We start from the raw sequence: 23,340 nt of genomic DNA, 5'->3' as shown, positions 1-23,340 counted from the left end.
GATTTTTAATGCTTGGAAGAGCCAGTATTTGACTGCCGATTCTGCAGAGAGAGATCATCCAAACAGGCAGGAGCCTGCACGATTTATGAAGTGCAGATTTAACGCCAGCCTGTGCAAGGTAGTGCCTGCTGCTCTGTAGTTTGGAAAGCTACTCAATCACCTTGTCATACTTGGTTAAAATAGAAATGTGACTAGGATTTGCTTTAGATGTGTTGGAAAACTAGCCAGGTGGACTTGGCTTCTTTGTCATTAAGAGCTTAATACCATAAACCCAGCATAAAGCGGGGGGTGGGGGGGAACCTTGCAATACAAAGTATTTGGTCACTCTGCTCCTTGAGAATTAAAGGGGAACTTGAATTAAAAAGAGTTATTTTCTGTCTCCTTTTATAACAATGTTTTAATCACATTGCTGATTGAAAAATAATGGTGATTTTATCTATAGATGTCTTACTAGCTAGGAGAAAAGGTTAGAGTGATACTCTATGCCCTAAATAAACATTAACAGAGGAACAGAAATGATTTAGGACAAGCAGTAGAGCGTGGTTGGATTCTGGTATAGTCCCTTATATTTACCTCTGAATCTCACCTACTCCTTCAGCTGAAAGCCTCAGCTGATGCTTAGTGTGATTTTGGGGCATTGTGACACCCATATAACAGAGCATGTGCATACTTAAGAGTTCCTACCGGCATTCTTAAAAACTGACTTTGAGTCTAATACTGTTATTGGAATCTCTGGTGAATACAGAAGGTCACTCATACTTTGGAATAGGATCTTTGCCGTGGTTGTTTTTACTTGACCTGTGTCTTCTCCCTGTCGAATAGTGTCCTCACTTTTCAGAACTTGGTTATGAACCTACAGTTTCATGTTAAAAAAGATTTTATTCATTTATTTGAGAGAGCGAGCACGCGCTAGAGAGGGAGAACAGGCACAAGTGGGGGCAGAGGGAGAAGGAGAAGCAGGCTCCTTCAATGTGGGGCTCGATCGCAGGACCTTGGGATCATGACCTGAGCCCAAGGCAGGGGCTTAACTGACTCAGCCATCCAGGTGCCCCCTGGTTCCATGTTTAATGTATGTGAAGGATTTCTCTAACATCAGTCATGTCATATATTCAAGCCTGACAAATGTAAGGTTTTTTTTTTTACATATCTTACTTTATGTTAATTTGGCCGTCCATGCCAATTTCCGTCATACCATTGGTGTTTAACCTGGAGGCAAAATTTTTAAGACTACTCATGGTATCTGTGAAACCGGAACGTCATTGGCTTCCAGGGATTTTATCCCCCTGGGCGCAAGAAGTCATCTTAGCTTCTGTGGAAGCATGGTACTGAAGTGAGGGTTGGAAGAACCTGAGGTCCCTTCCGGTCCCTTCCTCAGTGCCATGTGTAAAGGTGCTGTGAAAAGAGTGCCAACTGCAGGTGTGTAGTCTGAGTCCTCTTAGAAGCAGACCCCACGATGGATTAAAAGTATTAGAGTTTTATTTGGGAAGTATAAAAGGAGAGAGAAAACAACAGAAATACCGTGAGGGCCAGTGGAGTCTTCAGACCACAGGGCAGGTCTGACGCCTCTGAAAGGAGAGAAGAAGGAAAGATTGGACAGTCTTAGACTGTAGTGCACCCCCAAGCCAGAGATAAGCTCCCAAGCCAAAACTGCATGTGAGTGGAACCCCACATTCTTTAGAATGAGCCTGTACTAGTACTTCCACATTTTCCTCCTTGCTGGTTAAGGAAGGGAGAGATCCTCTTTTAGACCTAAGGGATGCCACTCCCCCTACTGACCTTCATCTTTTCCATAGTCTTGTCTGTCCATAGGATACATGTTCTTAACCTAAGTCCGCCACCCCCCCCACTGACCTTCATCTTTTCCATAGTCTTGTCTGTCCACATGTTCTTAACCTAAGTCCATGGACTCGTTTGTAGAATTTTGTTGCTTGTGCATTTTTCTGTGAATAAGTTTTAATCAGATACTCATAGGGCCTGCAGTCGTGGGCTACAGAGTTCCTGCTCCTCAGGAACATCTTTCTCCTAAAACATTGAAGGAGAGGGAATCTGATAGTAGTCCGCGCCCCACCCCCTTGAAGATTTTTATTTATTTATGAGCGAGAGACAGAGACAGAGAGAGACGCGCAGAGACACAGGCAGAGGGAGAAGCAGACTCCATGCAGGGAGCCTGACGGTGGGACTCGATCCCAGGTCTCTAGGATCATGCCCAGGTCTCTAGGATCATGCCCTGGGCCGAAGGTGGCGCTAAACTGCTGAGCCAGTTTTTTTTTTTTTTTTAAAGGAAAAGCAGTCCTTGGGATACTGTAAATGCCCTTATTGGATGAAGTCAGCCACTCTCTGATTTCAAAACAAAACAAAAAACAAACCCCCAACCTTTGCCAGGCAGAAGGAACTGGATTAAATTCTCCCTTGAAGTAACCACTTAAGTTCCATGTAGAGAAAAGCATTAGAGTCAATTGGATTAGAGCAACCACAATTAAGAATGAGTTGTATGTGAAAATTTAGAAGAAAAAGCATCTCCTTCCCCGTAGACGCTTGGTTCCTTTCAGCTCTTTAGTCTGCTTGCCTACTTCTTATATATTAACAAATGGAAAATGCTTAAATTATATTATCGTAGCACTGTTCTACCAGATTTGTGGGCAAGGGAAATTGCTCAGAGAAGCACCAGTGCAGTCAAGAGTAATTATTTTTTGACGCATCTGGAGAAGTGGGCAGTAATGCACCAGAGAAGTAGGTGGTAATACAGCATCACATACCCAGAGAGTTTCTTCTAAGTCACTAGGCATCTTGCTCACTGTACTTGCCTTCTCCTTGGGTTCAAAAGGTTCAGTCTCTGGAACCAAAGAAGATAAGGTGTTTGTCTTAAAGGTAGTGGATTACACGGTTTGCACTGATGGAATTTTGTCATTTTTTTATCTTGATCTTTCTTTAGCTCAAAGGACTAAACAGAGATCTGTGTTCTTTCTGAATTAAACTGTTTGGTTTCATATTAGGACAGCTTTATTTTCCATTCATATGCCTTTGACTTAATTAAAGTGGCAGGACAACCACTGGAAAGTACTATCCATATCATCTAAATTTTCACTGCTTTAGTTGTTCTTTATGACAAGGCAAAGGAGAAATAAGATCTAATTCATCTCTCTGTGAATGGTTTTAAGCAAAGTGAGTCAAGCGGCATGGCTTAGGTGCTGTAGTTACATGCATTACTCTACATGAAAGTTTGCTTTTAGTATGTATTGCTGATTAAGGAGAATTATTTCCCTGCTCGGAGAGGCAGATGTACAGATAGATACATGGAATTTTCTGTTCTTTTGCAGTAGAGCCAGAGCTTGATTTTGAATTATGCTAAAAAGTCAAATGTTCCCTTAATCATTCCCAAATCCAAAAATTGTATAACTCTAGCACCAGTGATATTGCACAAAGGTGCTCTGTAGAAGTATATTAAAATAAACCTTACTGCTGCCTGTCTTGATCGCTACTTGGAGGATCCCTTCACATTTATCAAAATGGGATAGTCATTTTTCCGGTGGAGGTCCTAGATATTGTGGGTCTGAGTATATTTCCTGCTAAGAACCTTTTAGTGTTCCTAGCTGGCAACCTCAAATTTGGGCCTGGGTTAGAGTAAGTGGGTTTTACTAGCCTTCTTTTGTAGAGAAGAAGGAAGGAAGATGAGAGAAAGATTATGTTAAATCCTAGAGTTGTTCATTTCTTTTAGACTGTATGTATTTGTGGCAAAGACATGACTGTTCTTTTAAATTTTTTGATTTGCTATTTAGAAAAAAGGAAAACTCACTAAGATTTGTGCTGAACATTAGCTTGTCATCTTCCCAAGAAACAAGGTGTATAAGAGGCAGGTAGAATATATAAGGATTGATGGCCTTACCAGTTTATCATAGAGGTGGATAAAGATAGTGGATAGTCCCAGATGGAGCCAGAGGCATTCAGAACACTGGGCTCCAGGAGTCTTGGCGCTCACTAGACTACTGTCAATGTAAATAAATAGGTGTATGGTTGGGAATCTTTCTTTTTAAATGCCTTTTTAATAGCCAGCTGTCCACATAAGGACATTTTTTAAATCCCCATTTTTTTATTAGATCCTTGTCCCTATTCCTGTTCTTTCTCCATTGCTTTTGATTTTTAAAAGTCCTTTTGTTCTCTTTTTAGTAAACGGGACTGAGAAAGCAGTAGGTTCCTCAGTGATGGTAAACTGTGTTCCCTTTGATGCTATAAAACTTCGGAATTTCTTCTAGGGTAGTTGTTCCTTGTGGGGGTGGTGTGGCTAGGGTCATGGTGACAGCCTAATTCTGTTGTTCTAGTGTTATATTTTGTGTCCAGGGCTAAGTAATTCAGCAGTAAATCTTGGGGTGATGCACTTGAGTCAGACTTTAGGTCAGGGAAAATCTTTCATAGAAGTTTGGTCTGGGGTATGTTTTAGCCATGAAGATCTTTTATTTCACCTAGCATAGAGTTCAGACTAAATAGAACTATCGTAAAGTCTTGATTAATTCACAGACTGATTGAAATTTGTATTGCCAAGCCCTTTTCTTACTGTTGTGTTGACAGTGGCTTCATCGTGGTCATGTGTCCCCCCTTCCTCTGTGTGGCAGGCTTCATTTTCATTTATTCTGAAATACAGCTCAGTTTGGATTTGTCTTTCCTGTTTCTCCATCTCCATGTCCAAGTAGCTTTCTGTTTAGGTATGTTTCCTCCTGCCAACATAGGTGGCCCACAGGTATACATACAAAACCATTTGCACAGAACGGAATTAAGAGTTAACATACTCATTCATATTTTCTTGAATAATCTCTTTCAGTGTTAGAGGCCTTTGACCCATTTGGTTAAACTTAAAGGGGTGAATTTGCATGTATATTGGCTAGATGCTTGCAGTCTTAATTACTGAACCTTAGAAATGACATTCACTCAGAAATCTGGGGTAGAAGAACAGTGAGTGACATGTGGTAAGACAAGCCAAAAAATTGAACATGTGATGGCATCAGTGCAAAGAAAATTAGTAACAAAAATTTGGCCCAAAGAGAAAAAGATCATTTCTTATTAAGAAAGGCATATAGCAGACAGCCCAGGTGGCTCAGCGGTTTAGCACTGCTTTCAGCCCAGGGCATCATCCTGGAGTCCCGGGTTTGGGTCCCACGTCGGGCTTCTTGCGTGGAGTCTGCTTCTCCCTCTGCCTGTGTCTCTGCCTCTCTCTGTGTGTCTCTCATGAATAAATAAATAAAATCCTTAAAAAAAAATAAAGAGAGAGCGAGAGGGCAGCCCCAGTGGCCCGGTGGTTTAGCACCACCTTCAGCCCAGGGTGTGATCCTGGAGACCCAGGATCGAGTCCCACGTCGGGCTCCCTGCATGGAGCCTGCTTCTCCCTCTGCCTGTGTCTCTGCCTCTCTGCCTCTCTCTCTGTCTCTGTCTCTCATGATTAAATAAAAATAAAATCTTAAAAAAAAAAAGAGAGAGAAGGGCTTATAGCAGGATGTCAACATTATAGCTGGGGTAGAAATGAACCCATATCACTCAAACAGTACTGCTAAAGCTTGACATCCTGTGGGAGCTGGTTCTGAATTGCTGCTGCTGTGTGTGTGTGTGTGTATGTATGTGTGTATTTGTAAGAGAGAGAATGGGGGGCTCTGTCTAATGGCTTCATAGTTTTTCACTTATAGGGCTGTACCATAATTTATGGACATGTAGTTTGTTTTGAGGCTTTTGGCTTTTCCAGACAGTGTAAAATGAATATCCATTTGATATCTTTGGATTCTCAGGCAAGTTTATGTATAAATTCCTTTTTTTAAAAAAAAAAGATTTTATTTATTTATTCATGAGAGACACACAGAGAGAGCGCGAGGCAGAGACACAGGCAGAGGGAGAAGCAGGCTCCATGCAGAAGCCTGATATGGGACTCGATCCTGGGACTCCAGGATTATGCCTTGGACCGAAGGCAGGCACTAAACCGCTGAGCCACCCAGGGATCCCTTATGTATAAATTCCTAACCATAAAATCACTGGGTTGCAGAGTATATATGCTTAAAATTGATAGACAGACATTACCACATTGGCTTCCAAAAAGTTTTAAATCATTTCATACTTACCCCAGAAGTCTGTAAGTGTCCACTAACCACCCATCACCTCCCTCCCTACCCCCACAACGTATTTAACAATATTTTGGAATAGGTGGAAAATGTTTTCTTTTGTTTCTCTTCACCTATGAGTAGCAGTGAACATCATTTTGTATGTAGATGTATTTCCATTTTTGTTCCTTTCTGCCAAATTTGTTAATGATTTTCTTTGCATTGATGCCATCACATGTTCAGTATTTTTCCTTTGTATTTCATTTGGTCATTCCCATGTGGAATTGGTCATTTTCTTAAAGATTTGTAAGCTATTTTTTATTAAATTAATTTGGAGGGGTACCTAGGTGGCTTGGTCAGTTGAGTGTTTGGCCCTTGATTTTTGGCTCAGGTAATATGATCTTGTGGTCATGGAATCAGGCCACATGTTGGGCCCAGCACTCCGCTCAGAATCTGTTCTCTTCCTCTCCTTCTGCCCTTCCCTGTACTCGTGCACACTCTTTTTAAATAAATAAATAAAATATTAAATAAATAAAATCTTTTAAAAATTCTTTTTTTATTTAGTATTTTATAAATATTTCTTCCAGTTATTCGTCTTTGAAAGATTTTTGCTTTATGTTTAGTGTCTAAAATGATGAGAATGTTCTTAAACACACACGTGCTGTATCCAACGCCAGTTGTATGAACATGAGATGTAAAATCTTCAAGATTCCCTGTTAGCCCATTATTTTAATTGAGTAGAGCAAAGAAGATCAGAGTCCTTTAGAAAGTTTTTTTGTAGTTAACATAGAAATAAAAGAGTTCCCTGGTTTATCAACAAATCTTAGCCTAATTTTCCCGATCAACTGAGCATTTAACAGTCCTTCTGAAATATCCTTATAATTGAGTCATCTTACTCCTTTTTCCCCCCTGCGTTATTAGTAGTTTCAAAATTAAGACCTTATTTTATGGCCTTCAAGTACTTACTTTGTGTACCTGTTTGCTTTTAAATGCCTGTTCGTGCTTCCAATTTACAGCACCTATTTAATAAGTAGATGATTATTTGTTTTAAGAGAAAGAAACCTGATATCTCAAAAAGAGATTAGAATATCTCAGCTAAATGCTTCAGGTTGTGCCGGGACCCTCTGAGTATTGGCTCTCTAACTTTTCCATATCCTGGATTTCATCATAATTCCCCCCAGAAAGATAAAGGAATGGTTTACAGGTTCATTCTCATCTCCCAGGATTTGGCAGAAAAGATGCCACAAGTTATTTCAACGAAAGCACTGTGGAAGTTCACTCTATGTTTTTTTCCCTGGAAGTACTGTGTTTCTTTTGTACCATTACCTTTTAGGTTGATTAGTCTTTTGTAGAGTCACCTGGGAACCTTTGTCACATTATTTCTGGGGATTAAAATACACCTTGAGATGCCACCAGCTGTGCCAGGGACATATTTCATCCCTTCCCAACTGGGAACAGTTGGACTAGTGCCATGGAGTTGAGAACTTGTAGGGTAGAGATGAATAATTGGTGAACATATGCACCAGCCAAAGCAGTGAGGCCGATGATACCTGTGGCAAAGGTAGAAGTGGTTTGGGGGAGTTGTGAGTTCATTATAGGAGAAAAATTATTCTTCTGATGCAAGGATCAGGTCTTTGGGAGGAAACATTGTTGTTCTTTCACAGGTCACCACCAAAGTGAGTAAAATCCTCCAAGAAAGTTTAGTTTTTAAAAAAAGATTGTATGTATGTATGCATGTATTTAAGAGAGAGAGTGAGTGTGTGTGTGGGCACGCACCCTCACAGTGGAAGAGGTAGAGGGGAAGGGAGAGAATCTCAAGCGGACTGCACCAGGTGCCCAGCCCAGCACAGAACCTGATCCCACGACCCTGATGTCATGACCTGAGCCAAAACCAAGTGCTAGAATCTGCACCAAATAAGCTACCTATACACCCCTAGTTTTTAATACTTCTTAAAAATCAGTGTGTTACTTAAATTAACCCTGCGTGTAACTTTCCTGTCCAACTCGGATTCCCTCTTAGGTCGTTCAGAACTATCAGGCCCAGCACAGTGGAGAGTACTGCTGAATTACGTGTTGCTCTGAATTATTTTATCTCAGAGTATAGACTCTAAAAGAAGGATTTTGGCTAGTCCTGCCTACTTCAGTGGATGCAGAGTTAGGTGCGTAATAAAGAGTGTGTCTAAATAAACAGAAGTTTGGCCACACAGGAGAAAGGTGGAGTGGCTGCTTCTTGCTTCTGTTGAAGGTGGGTTTTGAAAGCCATTTCACTGTCTCCGCTAGGACTGGGTTGCTGGAGGCCTTCTAGCAACCTTTGCCTCTTCCCAGTTCAGCTGTTACTTACTTGCCAAGGGAAAGCTATATGTTGAAACCCCAAATATGCCATATCTTTTTCTTAGTTCTTTGTCACTGCTTTAGCAGGACATACATATCAAATATAATTGAACCTAGAGTCTCTCAGGTAGGTAGGAGCTGAGAATCATTTATTTTAAATGTTTAAATGAGCAACTTTCTTTTGGCATAACTAAAACTAGAAATAAAAAATCCTAACAGCTTTAATTTGGAAGAGAAGTAAAATCTTGTTTCACAGATCAACAACCTTTCCACTTTCATCAAGCCCATTCTTAAGGTTGTATGTATATGCATGTGTCCTTACCCCTATTGTATCTTATCTTTTTTTTTTTAATTTTATTTATTTATTCATGACAGAGACACAGACAGAGGGAGAAGCAGGCACTATGCAGGGAGCCTGACTTGGGACTCAATCCCAGGTCTCCAGGATCACACCCCAGGCTGAAGGTGGCACTAAACTGCTGGGCCACCGGGGCTGCCCACCGCTATTATATTTTAAATGATTGGAACCCTAACCTTGTGTGTGTATATATACACACATATTTTAAAGGGATGCTTTGATTGATTGATTGATTGATTGATTTAGGATGCTTTGATTTAAAACGTGGTCTATTTAGTTTAACCTAAAAGCTTCAGCAAATGACTGCTTCTGAACTGCCCCTTCCTGATCAATGTGGCATAAACTTTTATTTCCTAAAGTAACAAGAAAGACAAATTGCTTTTTAGGGTAGTTTGACAAATACAGAATTAACAGATTCCTGGTGTGGATTGCATCTTAAAGTAAATTTTGCTCTGTGGCTATATACCTCAAAATCAAATTTGAGAATTTTGCTTTTATGTAGCTTGTAAAGTACATCCTTCTACACAAATTGAGAAAATTTCTGGATATTCGAAGGTATAAGAGTTTGGGTTCTCATGAGGTCATTGTGCCCAGCCTTTGCATTTCAGGTAGCCGATATTTTCTGGGATAAAAGACCTACTAGAGGGGCACCTGCGTGGCTCAGTTGATTGTCTGTCTTCAGCTCAGGTCATGATCTCAGGGCCCTGAGTAGGGCTCCCCACTGGGGAGTCTGCTTGTCCCTCTGCCCCTCCCCCTGCTCGTTCTCTCTCTCTCCCTCTCTCCAAGAAAATAAATAAAATCTTTTAAAAAAAGTGAGAGAAACGATCTACTAGAAACATCCTAAAAATGTGGCTAGGAGCAGCGTTAAATTATACTGGGTTAATTTGAGAAATATTCTTGACTTGTGCACTTGTGTGTTTATGCAATGTACCGAGACCTTTCTGATGAAAGCATTAGTTATAAGGTCAGTTTGATTTTTTTTTTTTAAATCTTGTTTTAATCACCTTTTCCTTAGAGCCTGTTATTTGATCTTTGAGATTGTCAGTAACTAATTATACTTGTCAAGTTCTTTTCTGACTGATGGCCATGAGTAAATCACAGTTAATTCCTTCAGGTTGAAATTCTCAGTCGGTTTTGTTGAGACTCTTCTTTTAAGAACCATTAAATTTTTTTTTCTTTGTTGAAAGAGAGAGATAAAGAGAGAAGAGGGGGTACATTGAAGTAGAGGGGAAGAGAGAGAGAGAATCCCAAGCAGACTCTGCACTGGAGTCTGCTGCAGGGTTCCATCTCATGACCTTGAGATCACAACTTGAGCCGAAACCAAAAGTTGGACACTCAACCAACTGCACCACCCATACCCCTTCTCACTCCTTAATATTACTTAATTTTATTGGCATTACAGGATTATTAAGGGGAAAGGTAATGGATATGACCCTAAACAGATATGAGAGTGACTATATTAATTTAGCACTTTTATTTCAACTCTCAATATTCCTAAAATCCCATCTTGTCTCCTCTCTCTCGTCTGCTAAATAATCTGTATCCCTCAGTATTTCTTTTCTCCTGTAACAATCCATAGAGACTGGGGGTGGGGCGGGGGGCAGAGGAGCAAGTGTCATTGTTCCCATTTAACAGATGGGGAATAAGAAAGTGAGTAACAAATATTACATACAAGGCACTGAGAAAACATGAATACACAACTCCTCACCAAACTATTCATGTGCTGTACTTGTTTGTGTACTGATGGCATATCTATACCAGAACGTCTTGAGGGCATTGAAAAGTAGAACACTGGGTTAAATTCCTTTGTCCACTTGTCTCTCTCCTGTGATTAGTATGTGTTTTTTATTTTACATTTGTTAGGTGGGCATTTTGTCAGGAAAAGCATTTTATGTACTTGTTAGACTAACCTACCTGATGTCTTACCAAGGTGTTTCCAAGTATATGGCTAGTTCTATCTGGGTGTCTTACTTTTGTCCCTTTTGCTTTCAGCTGCCATCGATTTTCCGTTCTGGTTAAAATGTTCCCAGTGCAGGGCAGCCCCAGTGGCACAGTGGTTTGGCGCCGCCTGCAGCCCGGGGTGTGATCCTGGAGACCCTGAATCCCACGTCGGGCTCCCTGCATGGAGCCTGCTTCTCCCTCTGCCTGTGTCTCTGCCCCTCTCTCTCTGTCTCTATGAATAAATAAGTAAATAAAATCTTCAAAAAAAAATAAAATGTCATATTAAAAAAAATGTTTCCTAGTGCAAATTCAACTTCCTGACCTCTCAAGCAATGTCCATTTACATAAATCTTTCAGAGTGACTATTACGTTCTTTTCTTCTTAATACAATTAGATTAAGCTTGGGTAGAACCTAAAAATATATGGCTGAAGTAATGTTACAAAGCTGCATAAGATATTAACTGTGATCTATCATGGTACATCTTAACTTTAAAATTCATTGTTTCACATTGTTTTAGTGCCAGGTACCATCTTTGACATTCATGTCTCAGAGTTCATCAAAATCAGGTGTAACCTGTTTGTGGTTGCAGTTCAAGGAGAACTGGTTCATTAATGAAATTGGTGTAAGCGGAACCTTTTAAGTGAAAGTCATGCCTTGGCTTCTCTTCTTGTGCTAAAACTCCAGCAGGTCCTGCCATCAGATAATATGGAGCCTAAGCATTGTAAGCTTAGGTTTTTATAACCAAAGCCACATGGTTCTCCCCTACCCTAAATAAACCCATTTATTTTCCAATCTTTGGCTTAAAAAAGAAAAAGAACGACTTTTAAGAAAATGTTGGGATCCCTGGGTGGCGCAGCGGTTTGGCGCCTGCCTTTGGCCCAGGGCGCGATCCTGGAGACCCGGGATCGAATCCCACGTCAGGTTCCCGGTGCATGGAGCCTGCTTCTCCCTCTGCCTGTGTCTCTGCCTCTCTCTCTCTCTTTGTGTATGACTATCGTAAATAAATAAAAAAATAAAATTAAAAAAAAAAAGAAAATGTTGATTTGAACAAAAATAGATATTGGGTATAATTACATTTCCCTATGAGTCATTAAAATGTGTGTCTCTTATTTTCCAGGCTGGACGTAAAGAAAGAAGTGATGCACTCAATTCTGCCATAGATAAAATGACCAAGAAGACAAGGGACTTACGTAGACAGGTAAACTGGAAAAATTGTCAGTTGCTTTCCCAAGTTCTCACTTTTGTAGTTTTGGTTAAATTTTTGATAAATACTGAGCTCATATGTTTTATTGGCATAAAGGATAGATTTTTCCACAGGAAACTGCTTATCTCTCTTTGATGGCTAATAAGGTTCTAAATGACTAATAAAATCTTTTGGGGCCTGGCATAATACAGTCCCACCGGGATGGACTGAATAAATTAGGTCTAGTGTGAAAAGGATGTACAGCTAAGAAAATGAATTTACAATGACCTGGGGACCTGTGACAAAATCCTGAAGGATTGTGTGATATTAGTTTACATCCAGGAGAAACAGAAATCACAGTTATTTATTTGACTTGCCCCATTCTGATTACACATTTGAAGCTCCGTTAGATCCTTAGGGGAGATGTTTTTCCAGTATAAATAGGTGGGTCTAGAGATAATTTCATTTGCTCAGTTTTCTTAGTAAATACATAGGAAAGAGTCTCTTCATTTGTTATATAGTCCCATTAACATTTTATTTTTATTTTAATTTTTTTCCCATTAACATTTTAGAATCCAGTTGAGTTTTAGTGTTTAAAAAACGTAGGGTTGAATTTAAAAAACAGTGTATTACGATTTAAAGCAAAGTTTATAGTAATAATAGTTTCCAGTCTTTAGTAGGGGTGGCATTTTATTCATCATGTTTGATAAAAAGCAAAATTAATGATGGAATGTGTATTTGTTTTCCTTATGGTAAAGTCGTGTCAGAAATGTTTATAAAGATAACCTTTCAGGTGTAAGGTTTACAGTGTGCTGCTAACCCTGTTCAGATAAACTATAAAATACTTAATCTCTCTTTTCATTTTTAGTTAGCCATTTAGGCTAATGACATATATTCCAAGGTGATGTGTCATTTCAGCCCAGGTCTGCTTTCTGTTCAGCTTTGCTTTTATTCCTTTAAGATAAAAACTTTAGGTTTGTAATTCCCAAGGATAAAAAAGGGTATTGTCTTGAAACCTGAGATTTTGATGCTGAAATGCTGTAACTATAGCATAACCATTATTTTCAGGATCATGTTTCCTATGTTGCAGATTATATAACTGCATGGCTTACATGAGTGATCCTTGTATAAGTATAGGCAGGCTTTCATGAGCTTCCATTAAGATTTAAAAGTACAAGAGAAGAATGGTGTAGTTCCTTGGTAGAAATAAAATCAAATCTTTACAATTTATTTATTAGCTCCGCAAAGCCGTCATGGACCATGTTTCAGATTCATTTTTGGAAACCAACGTTCCACTTTTAGTATTGATTGAAGCTGCAAAGAATGGAAATGAGAAAGAAGTTAAGGAATATGCCCAAGTTTTTCGTGAACATGCTAACAAATTAATAGAGGTAAGTGTATTAGCAGTTTCATTAACTGTAGGTAACTTGATAGAGTGTGGTGATTTTTAAAAATCATATCATTTAATCAAAAAATATTAGGGGCTTACCTAATATACAGTATGTATAAGGTTAAAGTATCATTACTTTACATCTATGCCAAACTACCCATTTTGGTCAATTTACATTAATTATGTGCGTGATTAAATATGGATAGTTCCTACGTCCTAGAAACTTAACATTTCCACTTAATGTTAATGCAAATAAAGATAGGTCATGACATACCTGAACTTAAAAAACACTGTAGAAGGGCATAGTAGTGCCTAGAATTTGAAGAAATTGCATGGTCTATATCCTAGGCTGCACCCTGGCAAATTACTTAACCTATCTAAATTTCCATCTCTTTTCTGTAAAATGAGGGATACTAATGATACCTATCTATGGATTATTTTGAGATCTGAAAGAGATGATGTATGTCAGGTGCTTAACTCTTTGAGATATAGACTCGTTCCAGTTATCATGTTTTAAAGTTGAAGAAACTTGCTGTTAATTAGGTATGTTTGAACATTAGAAATCTATCCAAGTGGTTGTTTTGTAAGATGGCAAGAAAAAAGGGAAGTCAATTGCTATTTAATTTCCAGATAAGTTGGGCTTGCTACTGCTTTTTGATAAGTGAAATTATATTATTGTTTAACTTATTATTTTTAAAGTTTGACCCATAGTAAGCACATACTCAAGTTACTTGATTTTGTAACATTAATGTAGAATATCTAATATTTGGAAAAGGTATTCCGTAGACCATTTGGTAAGATGGTCATTATATTAGAACAGAAAATGGGCCTATTATGTAAAATGTGTGTCTTGTACATTTGTATTTATAATGACATTCGGCCAGGTTAATGTCATAAAAATATTCCAAGGAAAACATCAGTGGTCACATTAAATGCATTACTAATTTTACATCTGGTTTTCTTTGACCAATTAAATGTTCCTTGACCTAAATTGATTATGTACACAATACACAGATCAGTCTTTTTTTTTTTTTTTTTTAATTTAAATTTTAGTTACACTATAGTGGAGTATTGATTTCAGGAGTAGAATTCAGTGATTCATCATTTAAATACAACATGCATTCCTCATCATGACAAGTACCCTCTTTAAATACTCATCACCCCTTTTGCTATCCTCCACCCATTTCTCTTCATCAACCCTTAATTTGTTCTCTATCTTTAAGAGTCTCTTTTGGTTTACTCCTCACCCCCCCTGCCAGCCCCGTAATAGTTAATCTGTTTGGTTTCTTAAATTCCACATGAGTGAAATCACATGGTATTTGTCTCTCTCTCTGATTTGTTTCATTTAGCGCAATACAATCTAAATCTAGCTCCATCCTTGTCTGTTGCAAATGGTAAGATTTCATTCTTATTGATGTCTGAGTAATACTCCATTGTGTATATGTACCACATCCCTATCCATTTCTCAGTTGATGGACATTTGGGTTCTTTCCATACTTTGGCTATTGTTGATAATGTTGCTATAAACATTGTGGTGCATGTAGCCCTTCTGTATTTTTGTATCCTTTGGTTAAATACCCAGTAATCCAATGGCTGGGTCATAGGGTAGTCTATTTTTAACTTTTTGAGGAAGCTCCATACTGTTTTTCACAGTGGCTGCACCATTTTGCATTCCCACTAACAGTTCAAGGGGGTCCCCCTTTCCCCACATCCTCACCAACACCTCTAGTTTCTTGTGTTAATTTTTAGCCATTCTGAAAGGTTTGAGGTACTATCTCATCATGGTTTTGATTTGTATTTCCCTGATGCTGAGTGATGTTGAGCATCTTTCCATGTGTCTATTAGCCATCTGGATATCTTCTCATTTTAAATTATTTTTAAAGATTTTTTTCATTTATTTATTTGAGAGAGAGCGAGCAAGGAGAGGGACGATCAGAGAGGGAAAATTAGACTCCCTGCTGAGTGAGGAGCCTGATACGGGCTGATCCTGGGACCCTGAGATCATGACTTGAGCCCAAGTCAGATGCTTAACTGACTGAGACACCCAGGCACCCCAGCCATCTTGATGGATTTTTTTTTCTGGGATGGGGAGGGGGAAGTCTCTTTGTGTCTTCTGCCCATTTCTTAACTGGGTTGTTTTTTGGGGTGTTGAGTTTGTAAGTTCTTCAGAGATTTTGGATTCTAGTCCTTTATCACATATATCATTTTTGAATATCTTCTCCCATTCTGTAGTCTGCCGTCTGCCTTTTAGTTTTTGTTGATTGTTCCTTTCTCTGTGCAGAAGCTTTTTATCTTCATTCATTCATTCATTCATTCATTCATTCATTCATTCATGAGAGACACACAGAGAGAGGCGCAGAGACACAGGCAGAGGGAGAAGCAGGCTCCATGCAGGGAGCCTGACATGGGACTTGATCCTGGGTCTCCAGGATCACGCCCGGGCCGAAGTCCGCACTAAACCGCTGAGCCACCGGGGCTGCCCAGAAGCTTTTTATCTTGATGAAGTCCAGTAGTTCATTTTTGCTTTTGTTTCCCTTGCCTCTGGCAACGTGTCTAATAAGTTGCTATGGCCAAGGTCAAAGAATTTGCTGCTTGTGTTCTTCTATAGGATTTTGACGGTTCCTTATGTCACATTTAGGTCTTTCATCCATTTTTATTTATTTTTGTGTCTGGTGTAAGAAACTGGTCCATTTTCATTCTTCTGTGTGATGTCCAATTTTCCCAACATTATTTGTTGAAGAGACTTTTTCCCATTGGATATTCTTTCTTGCTTTGTCAAAAATTAGTTGACTATAGTTGTAGGTCATAGGTCCATCGTCTTTTTTTTTTTAATTTTTTTAAATTTATTTATGATAGTCACACACAGAGAGAGAGAGAGAGAGAGAGGCAGAGACACAGGCAGAGGGAGAAGCAGGCTCCATGCACTGGGAGCCCGACGTGGGATTCGATCCCGGTCTCCAGGATCGCGCCCTGGGCCAAAACCGCTGCGCCACCCAGGGATCCCAGGTCCATCTTCTATATAAGTTAATGATTGTCTCATTTGGAATTAAAATCAGAATAGTATTATTTTGTGTCTCCATTAAGCATTATTTTGTTCACAGTAGTCACACGATAGCACGAGGTATAACCTCCAGGTATACAAAGATTGTCTTTAGGAAGCCAACCTTCTATAAGTAGTCTCCATATAAGAAAGTATGCCTATAAGACGAAAGCAAGGACACTGTAAGCTCAAGGCCTAGAGTAACAGGTATTGGTAGTGGCATGGGCTCATTGTGGTCCCTGAACCTGGTTCCTGAACCTCAGAGGGTAATAAGCCCTTGTCTGTAGTGCTGGAGGGCTCTTTATTTGGGTCTGCTGTGTACTCCTCATCAACACAACTGACACTTGCTGGGCATCTGCTGTACAACCAGGTGTATGCAAATATAGTGCATTTTCCACAATAGCATTTCTTGGTAAGGAAATTGAGGCTTAGAGAGGTTAAGTCACTTACCTAAGGTTCTCCAGCAGTGAGGGCTGTGCCTTTTGAACTTGCTAGTGTAGTAGACAGTGAGAAGTGTTATGTGTACCTGGTGGCTCTGGAGATCCTGCTTCAGGAGCATTGTCCATGCTTCTACTTTAAACAGAGGCCCCTTTGAGTTTAGAGTTTGTGTTCCCTAATACAACTCCGTTCTGACTCTTTATCACCCCTTCCCCCCATACTTATATGTGTATTAAATGACACATCCTTTTTATTGCTTGAGGCATAACTAAAGGCTTTGTACTACCACTCTACAAACAGTTGAATTGCATTTATGGTAATAGAGATACTAGAATATATAATTGCATATGTGCTTGAGAAGGAAATGAGTTTTCAAAGTGTTGTAGAAGCCTAAAATTCTTGACTCAAGGCAGAACGTTATTCTTCATTGTCAAGGCTTCTCTTCTCCATAATACTATTATATTATGATCAGCTCTGAACTAGGTAGAGACTTGTTTTAATAAACAAAGGTGAAATACTTCATTTGTTTTGTTATCTCTATACTTTTTGTTTCATTAGTTCCCCTTAAATGGGAGTAAATGTCCGCTGAAATTGGCTTTTGTAGCCATTTGTAGTTTTTTCCTGGAGTTTTAGGGAAAGTAAGAGTACTTGAGAAAGTTGAGTAGGGCTAGTGGCCTCGTCAGGAAATGAGAGGCTCAGATTCTGCAGCCACTGAGAATTCTGCCAGATAGGTTTGTGTTTTCTAAATTACTGCAGTAAAAAACACGATAAAATAGAATGAAATACTGAAGTAACATTCTGTGCTGACCATGTGCAGTTAGCACAGACCCCACAGGTAAAGGGCACGATCCCCAACAGGATTGTTCTCACTGTAGATACAAGTGGCCACATGTTCTTTTGACCCAAGTGGCATTAAATTTAGGAGTTCCCATAACGCCCCTCACATGAATGCTGTACTTCAAATGCCAGCTGCAGGGCAACCCCAGTGGCTCAGTGGTTTAGCGCTGCCTTCAGCCCAGTGCCTGATCCTGGAGACCCCCGGGATCGAGTCCCACGTCAGGCTCCCTGCATGGAACCTGCTTCTTCCTCTGCCTGTGCCCCCCCACCCCCGCCCCTTGTGTGTGTGTCTCATGAATAAATAAATCTTTAAAAAACAAAACAAATCTTTAAAAAAAAGGGTGGGGAATCCCTGGGTGGCTCAGCGGTTTGGCGCCTGCCTTTGGCCCAGGGCGCGATCCTGGAGTCCTGGGATCGAGTTCCGCGTCAGGCTCCCGGCATGGAGCCTGCTTCTCCCTCCTCCTGTGTCTCTGCCTCTCTCTCTATGTCTATCATAAATAAATAAATTAATTAAAAAAACAAAACAAAACAAAAAAAACCAAATGCCAGCTGCAAGCTTGGAGTGTCCCCAGGCTGTCTCCACTTCTGATCAACTGGCTACGAATTTGAGGGCTTCCCATGGCCCACTTGAGGTCTGATAATATGCTAGAACAAATTCTAGAACTCAGGAGAGTGCTATACTTCCCATAACATACCTAGGGGTCCACTAGGAGTTACCTCATTAGCATAAATTATCGGGGCCAATGAGGAATAATAAGGACATTCCTATCATTAACTAAAGCAATCTCAAGAACCTGGAAGTTTCCTTCCTGGAAACCAAGACAGAGACCGAATATTCTTTAATATACAACACCTCCCCATCTTGAAGGAATGTGAAATGCCTGGTTTTCCGGTGGATGGCTATGCAGCCATAAAGCCACATGCAAGGGGTAAGACAGGGCTGTTTGTTTCCTACAGCCATATTGCATCCTGTTTGTGGCCATTTACCCTGTGACATACCATTTTTCTTACCTGATTCTTCTTGCATTGTTTTTGTTCTTATCCCTGGAGGTTCTTCCCTTTGGGAGATAGGTTGTCTTTTCTCAGGAATTGGGTCCTTCTCTTCACACCACAGAGAGTGAGTTTTTCTCTCATAGAATCATAGATTCTCATTCTGGTATGTAAATTTCCTTCAATGTAACATTCGTGTATTGTTACTTACATTTTCTTGGACTGCTTCTGTGAGGGAACTTTGCTGGGTTTTCTGGTGGTTGGGAAAGGGAAGCCACAATCTCCTTTTCTGGAACTACTCTCTCTTTTTTTTTTTTTTTACTGCTGTACACATGTGAGTTGAGAGGAGCTTTAAGTGTAATTTACATACCTGATTTGGACGAAACAGTATGGAAAAAGAATGTACAGTATCTTATTAGCTTTTTGTATTGATGACATGTTGAAATATAATATCTTGAGATTAAAACAGCAATTTTTTTTCTAATTGCATCTTTTTTAATGTGGCTGCTCAAAAAAATTTAAATTCCTAGAACCTTTCAGCTTGCCACTAGAAATCATTCTCTTGATTAAAATAATTCTTAGTATATATTTGGCCATCCAGCCTGTTTAGAATGTCTTTATTTTTATCTTGCTCTCTTAATTATCTAGATAACACATGTCTACCTTATTCCTGTATATCCTTTTTGGTAACTTCCATGATCACCCCACTAACATTGGGATAACTATAGGAAGCATAGTTTATATTCTAGCATCAGCTTTGTGGATTCCAGCTGTCAGCTTCCCACAGGAGGTTCTGTTACTGTGCTGTCCAATACTTTTTTTCTTTTTCTATTTCCCAATTTTCCCCATGAATACTTGGATGCTGCTGTGTATCAGATATCCACTCTGGGCTTAGATGCACTCCTCTCACATCTGATCCCTATACCGGGTAGTCTTAATATATTTGGTGTTAGAAAATGTTCTCTTCAGCAATGAATTGCAGCCAGGCTTTTCCCAGAACCATTTGGGGATGCTGTGCCATTGTTGTGGTAGGGATCTAGACTCAACATAAAAGCTCTCACCAGCCAGAGCTTGTTCAGGGTTACTGTATAACAGCAGTGCTTAGGCTCATTTGCTCATTTGCCCCTTAGCTGTTATCTCAATATTAGAGGTGTATCAGGAGTTTTTGAAAGCATCCCTATGGACCAAGGTGCCTGACGAGAATAAAAGCACCAGATTAGTTGGTGTGGTTTTGGGATACTGCCATTTAAAAATACAGTTATTTATAAAACTTATGAGTTGCATTTTTGAAAATTTGTAAAGTGAAAACACAAAAAGAGATAACATTTTGGAGTAGATATATACTTTCTATGTAGGTTGACTTTTGAAAAAAATATACAAAACTGATACGCTTGTTTTTTTTTTGAAGCAAATGATACCTATTTTATTTGAGAGAGAGAGAGCACACCATGGGGGGAGGGGTAGAGGGAGAAGCAGACTCCCCACTGAGCTGGGAGCCCAATATTGGACTTAATACCAGGACCCTGGGATCATGACCTGAGCTGAAGGCAGTCACTTAACCTACTGAGCCACCCAGGTGCCCCAAGGCAAACGATACCATAATGTGTTATGATATAATGTGTTTTCCTCCTGCTTGCCATATCGTAGCCATTTTATTGAATTATGAAGTAGTCATTTATAACATTTCTCTTGATTGCTTACTGGTCCATTTATTTAACTAGTCCCCTGCCATTAGGCATGTAAATTTTTTAGTTTTAGTCTTTCATTGTTACATTAATGTTTTGTGTTGTGTTTTTGTTTTTGTTTTTTGTTTTACATTAATGTTTTGATAAACATAATTGTGTTCTGGTTTTGGGTTTTTTGTTTTTAAAGATTTTTAAAATTTATTCATGAGAGACAAACAGAGAGAGAGAGAGAGAGAGAGAGAGGCAGAGACACAGGCAAAGGGAGAAGCAGGCTCCATGCAGGGAGCCCGATGTGGGACTCAATCCTGGGACTCCAGGATCACATCCTGGGCCGAAGGCAGGCGCTAAACCACTGCACCACCCAGGCATCCCATGTTTTTTGCCATGGTTCAACCCAGTTGCTCAAGTCAGGTCATCCTTGATTTGTCTTTTTCCCCTCACATTCCATATTTAATTTACAAGTCTTCATATTCTACTCTTTGTTCCATGATCACCTCCCTAGTCCACACCATCCTATCTGTTCTGCAGTAGCTTCCCAGCTGATTCTTGTTCCTCTCCAGTCTCTTTTTTGCAGAGCAGCCAACATGACCCCTTTAAATCAGATCACATCATTCCTTTGCTTCAGGACTCATTCAGCTGTGACTTTTTAGACACACTTGAGATAATATCCTAAAAACCCACATTCTTTCTTTCTTTTTAAAGATATATTTATTTACACACAGTGTGCATGTGTGGGAGAGCAGTTGGGGGCGGTGGAAGGAACAGGGGCAGAAGGAGAGAGAATCTTAAGCAAGCTGCATACTCAGCTCAGAGCCTGATATGGGGCTCTGTCTCATGACCTCGAGACCATGACCTAAGCCAAAACCAAGAGTCAGTCCCTTAATTGACTAAGCCACCCAAGCCCCCCCTAAAACCACATTGTGAACTGTGGTACATAAGGTACCCTGCCTGCCTTTCCAACTGCCTCTAGTCTTTCTCTTCTTCTTTTTGTCCAACACCCCACCCCTGCCTTTAAAAAGATTTTTTTCCACATGAACACTTGGTTGCTGCTATTGTATGATAGCTACCCCTTGGGGTTAGATGCACTCTTCTCACATTTGATCCCTAAACTGCATGATCTGATTTATTGGGTGTTAGAAAATGTGTTCTTCATCACTGAAGTGAAGCCAAACATCATATCACCACCTTATGTCCTCTGCACTGCCTGGGCTCTCTGCCTAGAATGTTCTATCCATTTATCTTCTCACCCTCAGGTTTCTGCTCAAATGTCACCTCTGCAGAGAGGCTTCTGGATCCCTCATCCTCTCCGTTCCACCTTCCACCATTTTTTTTAAACCTATCACCTGTTTTATAGCTTCCCTAGCATTTTTCACTATTTGAAATTATTGGGTCTGTTTATCTTTCTTATTTTTCTGTTCCCCACTTCATTCTCCAAAGGAATGTAAATTCTTTGAGAACATGGGCCTAGAACAGTGCCTGGAACATAGTAGGTGCTCTCACTAACTACTAGTTGAATGAATGTACTAGAACTTAGGTGCTTAACCTACAGATCCCCGGACCACTGTCCCCCAGGATTCTCAGTCACTGGTCTCAGGACCGTACTTTGAGAAATGCAGAACTGTATGTTATGACCGAACATCACTGTTATTGAGCCCGATTTTCTTCTCTAGTGTTTGTAATGTTTATACAAAGAGCATCATAATACATCATTCCATATAATGTGTGCATGAAGGGATGAATTGTAAAATTTGGGGGGATGTGAAGATGAAGGAGAAAATTTTGAAACTTTTTAAAGATGAGTTGATACTGAGCAATATTTTTGTTTGCTAGCACAAAGCTTTCAAAAACGTATAGCAGGGACGCCTGGGTGGCTCAGCGGTTTGGCACCTGCCTTCGGCCCAGGGTGTGATCCTGGAGACCAGGGATCGAGCCCCATGTTGGGCTCCCTGCATGGAGCCTGCTTCTCTCTCTGCATCTCTCATGAGAAAATAAATAAAATCTTTTTAAAAAAAAAAAAAGTAGGGATCCCCGGGTGGCGCAGCGGTTTGGCGCCTGCCTTTGGCCCAGGGCGCGATCCTGGAGACCCGGGATCGAATCCCACGTCGGGCTCCCGGTGCATGGAGCCTGCTTCTGCCTCTGCCTCTCTCTCTTTCTCTGTGACTATCATAAATAAATAAAAATTAAAAAAAAAAAAGTAAAGCAAATTTCTTATAGTTAAGGGAGGGAAAAAATTGTGAAAGATTCTTACGACAGATATTTATAGTGTTCCTGATATGTCCCAGTCACTGTTCTAGGCCCTGGGGAGATAGTAATGAATAAAACAAAAATCCCCACCCCCATGAAGGTTATGCTCTACTAGAGAGAGAAAGACAAAATAATTTATATAGTGTGTTTATTTTGTATAATGTGTTATAAATGGCACTGAGATGATACGTGAAAAAAGTTATCCATTTTATCAGCATTTTAAATGGAAGCTGAGCTAAAACTGCTATTTAAGTAGCATTTTAATACATGACCAAAATAAAATTGGAGCAGATGTGTTGGCACTTGCTAACTTGGTTTTTGGAAGTCTTATTTATTGCTTTAATAGAAATACTTTTTTTCCAGACCAAGTAAAATAATATAAAAAGGTTATGCTTTAATTTGGGGTGTCACGTAAAATTACTTCAAATATATAAATAGTTTCTGAGTAGTATTAGGGATAACACCCACTTAAAAATGGAAACCTTTTATGGTACCTTCTTTGTATATTACAGTGTAGAAATACAAGATTAATATCACAAATAAAGACCATATACTGACTCTTAAGGTTTTACAAGCAGGAGAAAATTTCTCCAGCTCCTCTGTGTGCACCCATTTAGTGTCCAAAAGGCTGTGTGGAGCTGGCTGCTGATTGGATCTTTACTAAATTACACTGTGTTTTATTTGAAAAAGCAAATAACGGAGTGTTTGCTGTGAAGTAGTTCTTAACTTACTTTCTCAGGTTCTGGCTAGGACTTCTGCCTGTCTCATACCACATTTGTCAGTGGATTCTATTACCACATGGTATGGAAGTCCCTTTTCTTATGCAAA

At 39.7% G+C, this 23,340-nt stretch overlaps 1 protein-coding gene across 1 annotated transcript in view; it reads left to right on the top strand.

Annotated features, from left to right (window-relative positions):
* Nucleotides 1–23,340, top strand: part of CTNNA1 (catenin alpha 1) — a 183,902-nt gene that overhangs the window by 121,601 nt on the left and 38,961 nt on the right. Inside the window, exons 8-9 of the mRNA XM_055301731.1 lie at nucleotides 11,823–11,903; nucleotides 13,127–13,279. Coding sequence (XP_055157706.1) covers nucleotides 11,823–11,903; nucleotides 13,127–13,279 — 234 coding nt within the window. The remainder of the gene's footprint in view (nucleotides 1–11,822; nucleotides 11,904–13,126; nucleotides 13,280–23,340) is intronic.

This window comes from Nyctereutes procyonoides, unplaced genomic scaffold (genome assembly GCF_905146905.1).
Source record: "Nyctereutes procyonoides isolate TBG_1078 unplaced genomic scaffold, NYPRO_anot_genome, whole genome shotgun sequence".
In the NCBI taxonomy this organism is placed as follows: domain Eukaryota; kingdom Metazoa; phylum Chordata; class Mammalia; order Carnivora; family Canidae; genus Nyctereutes; species Nyctereutes procyonoides.
Note: the sequence above shows the minus strand (reverse complement) of the source record. Positions and strands in the feature narration are given on the sequence as shown.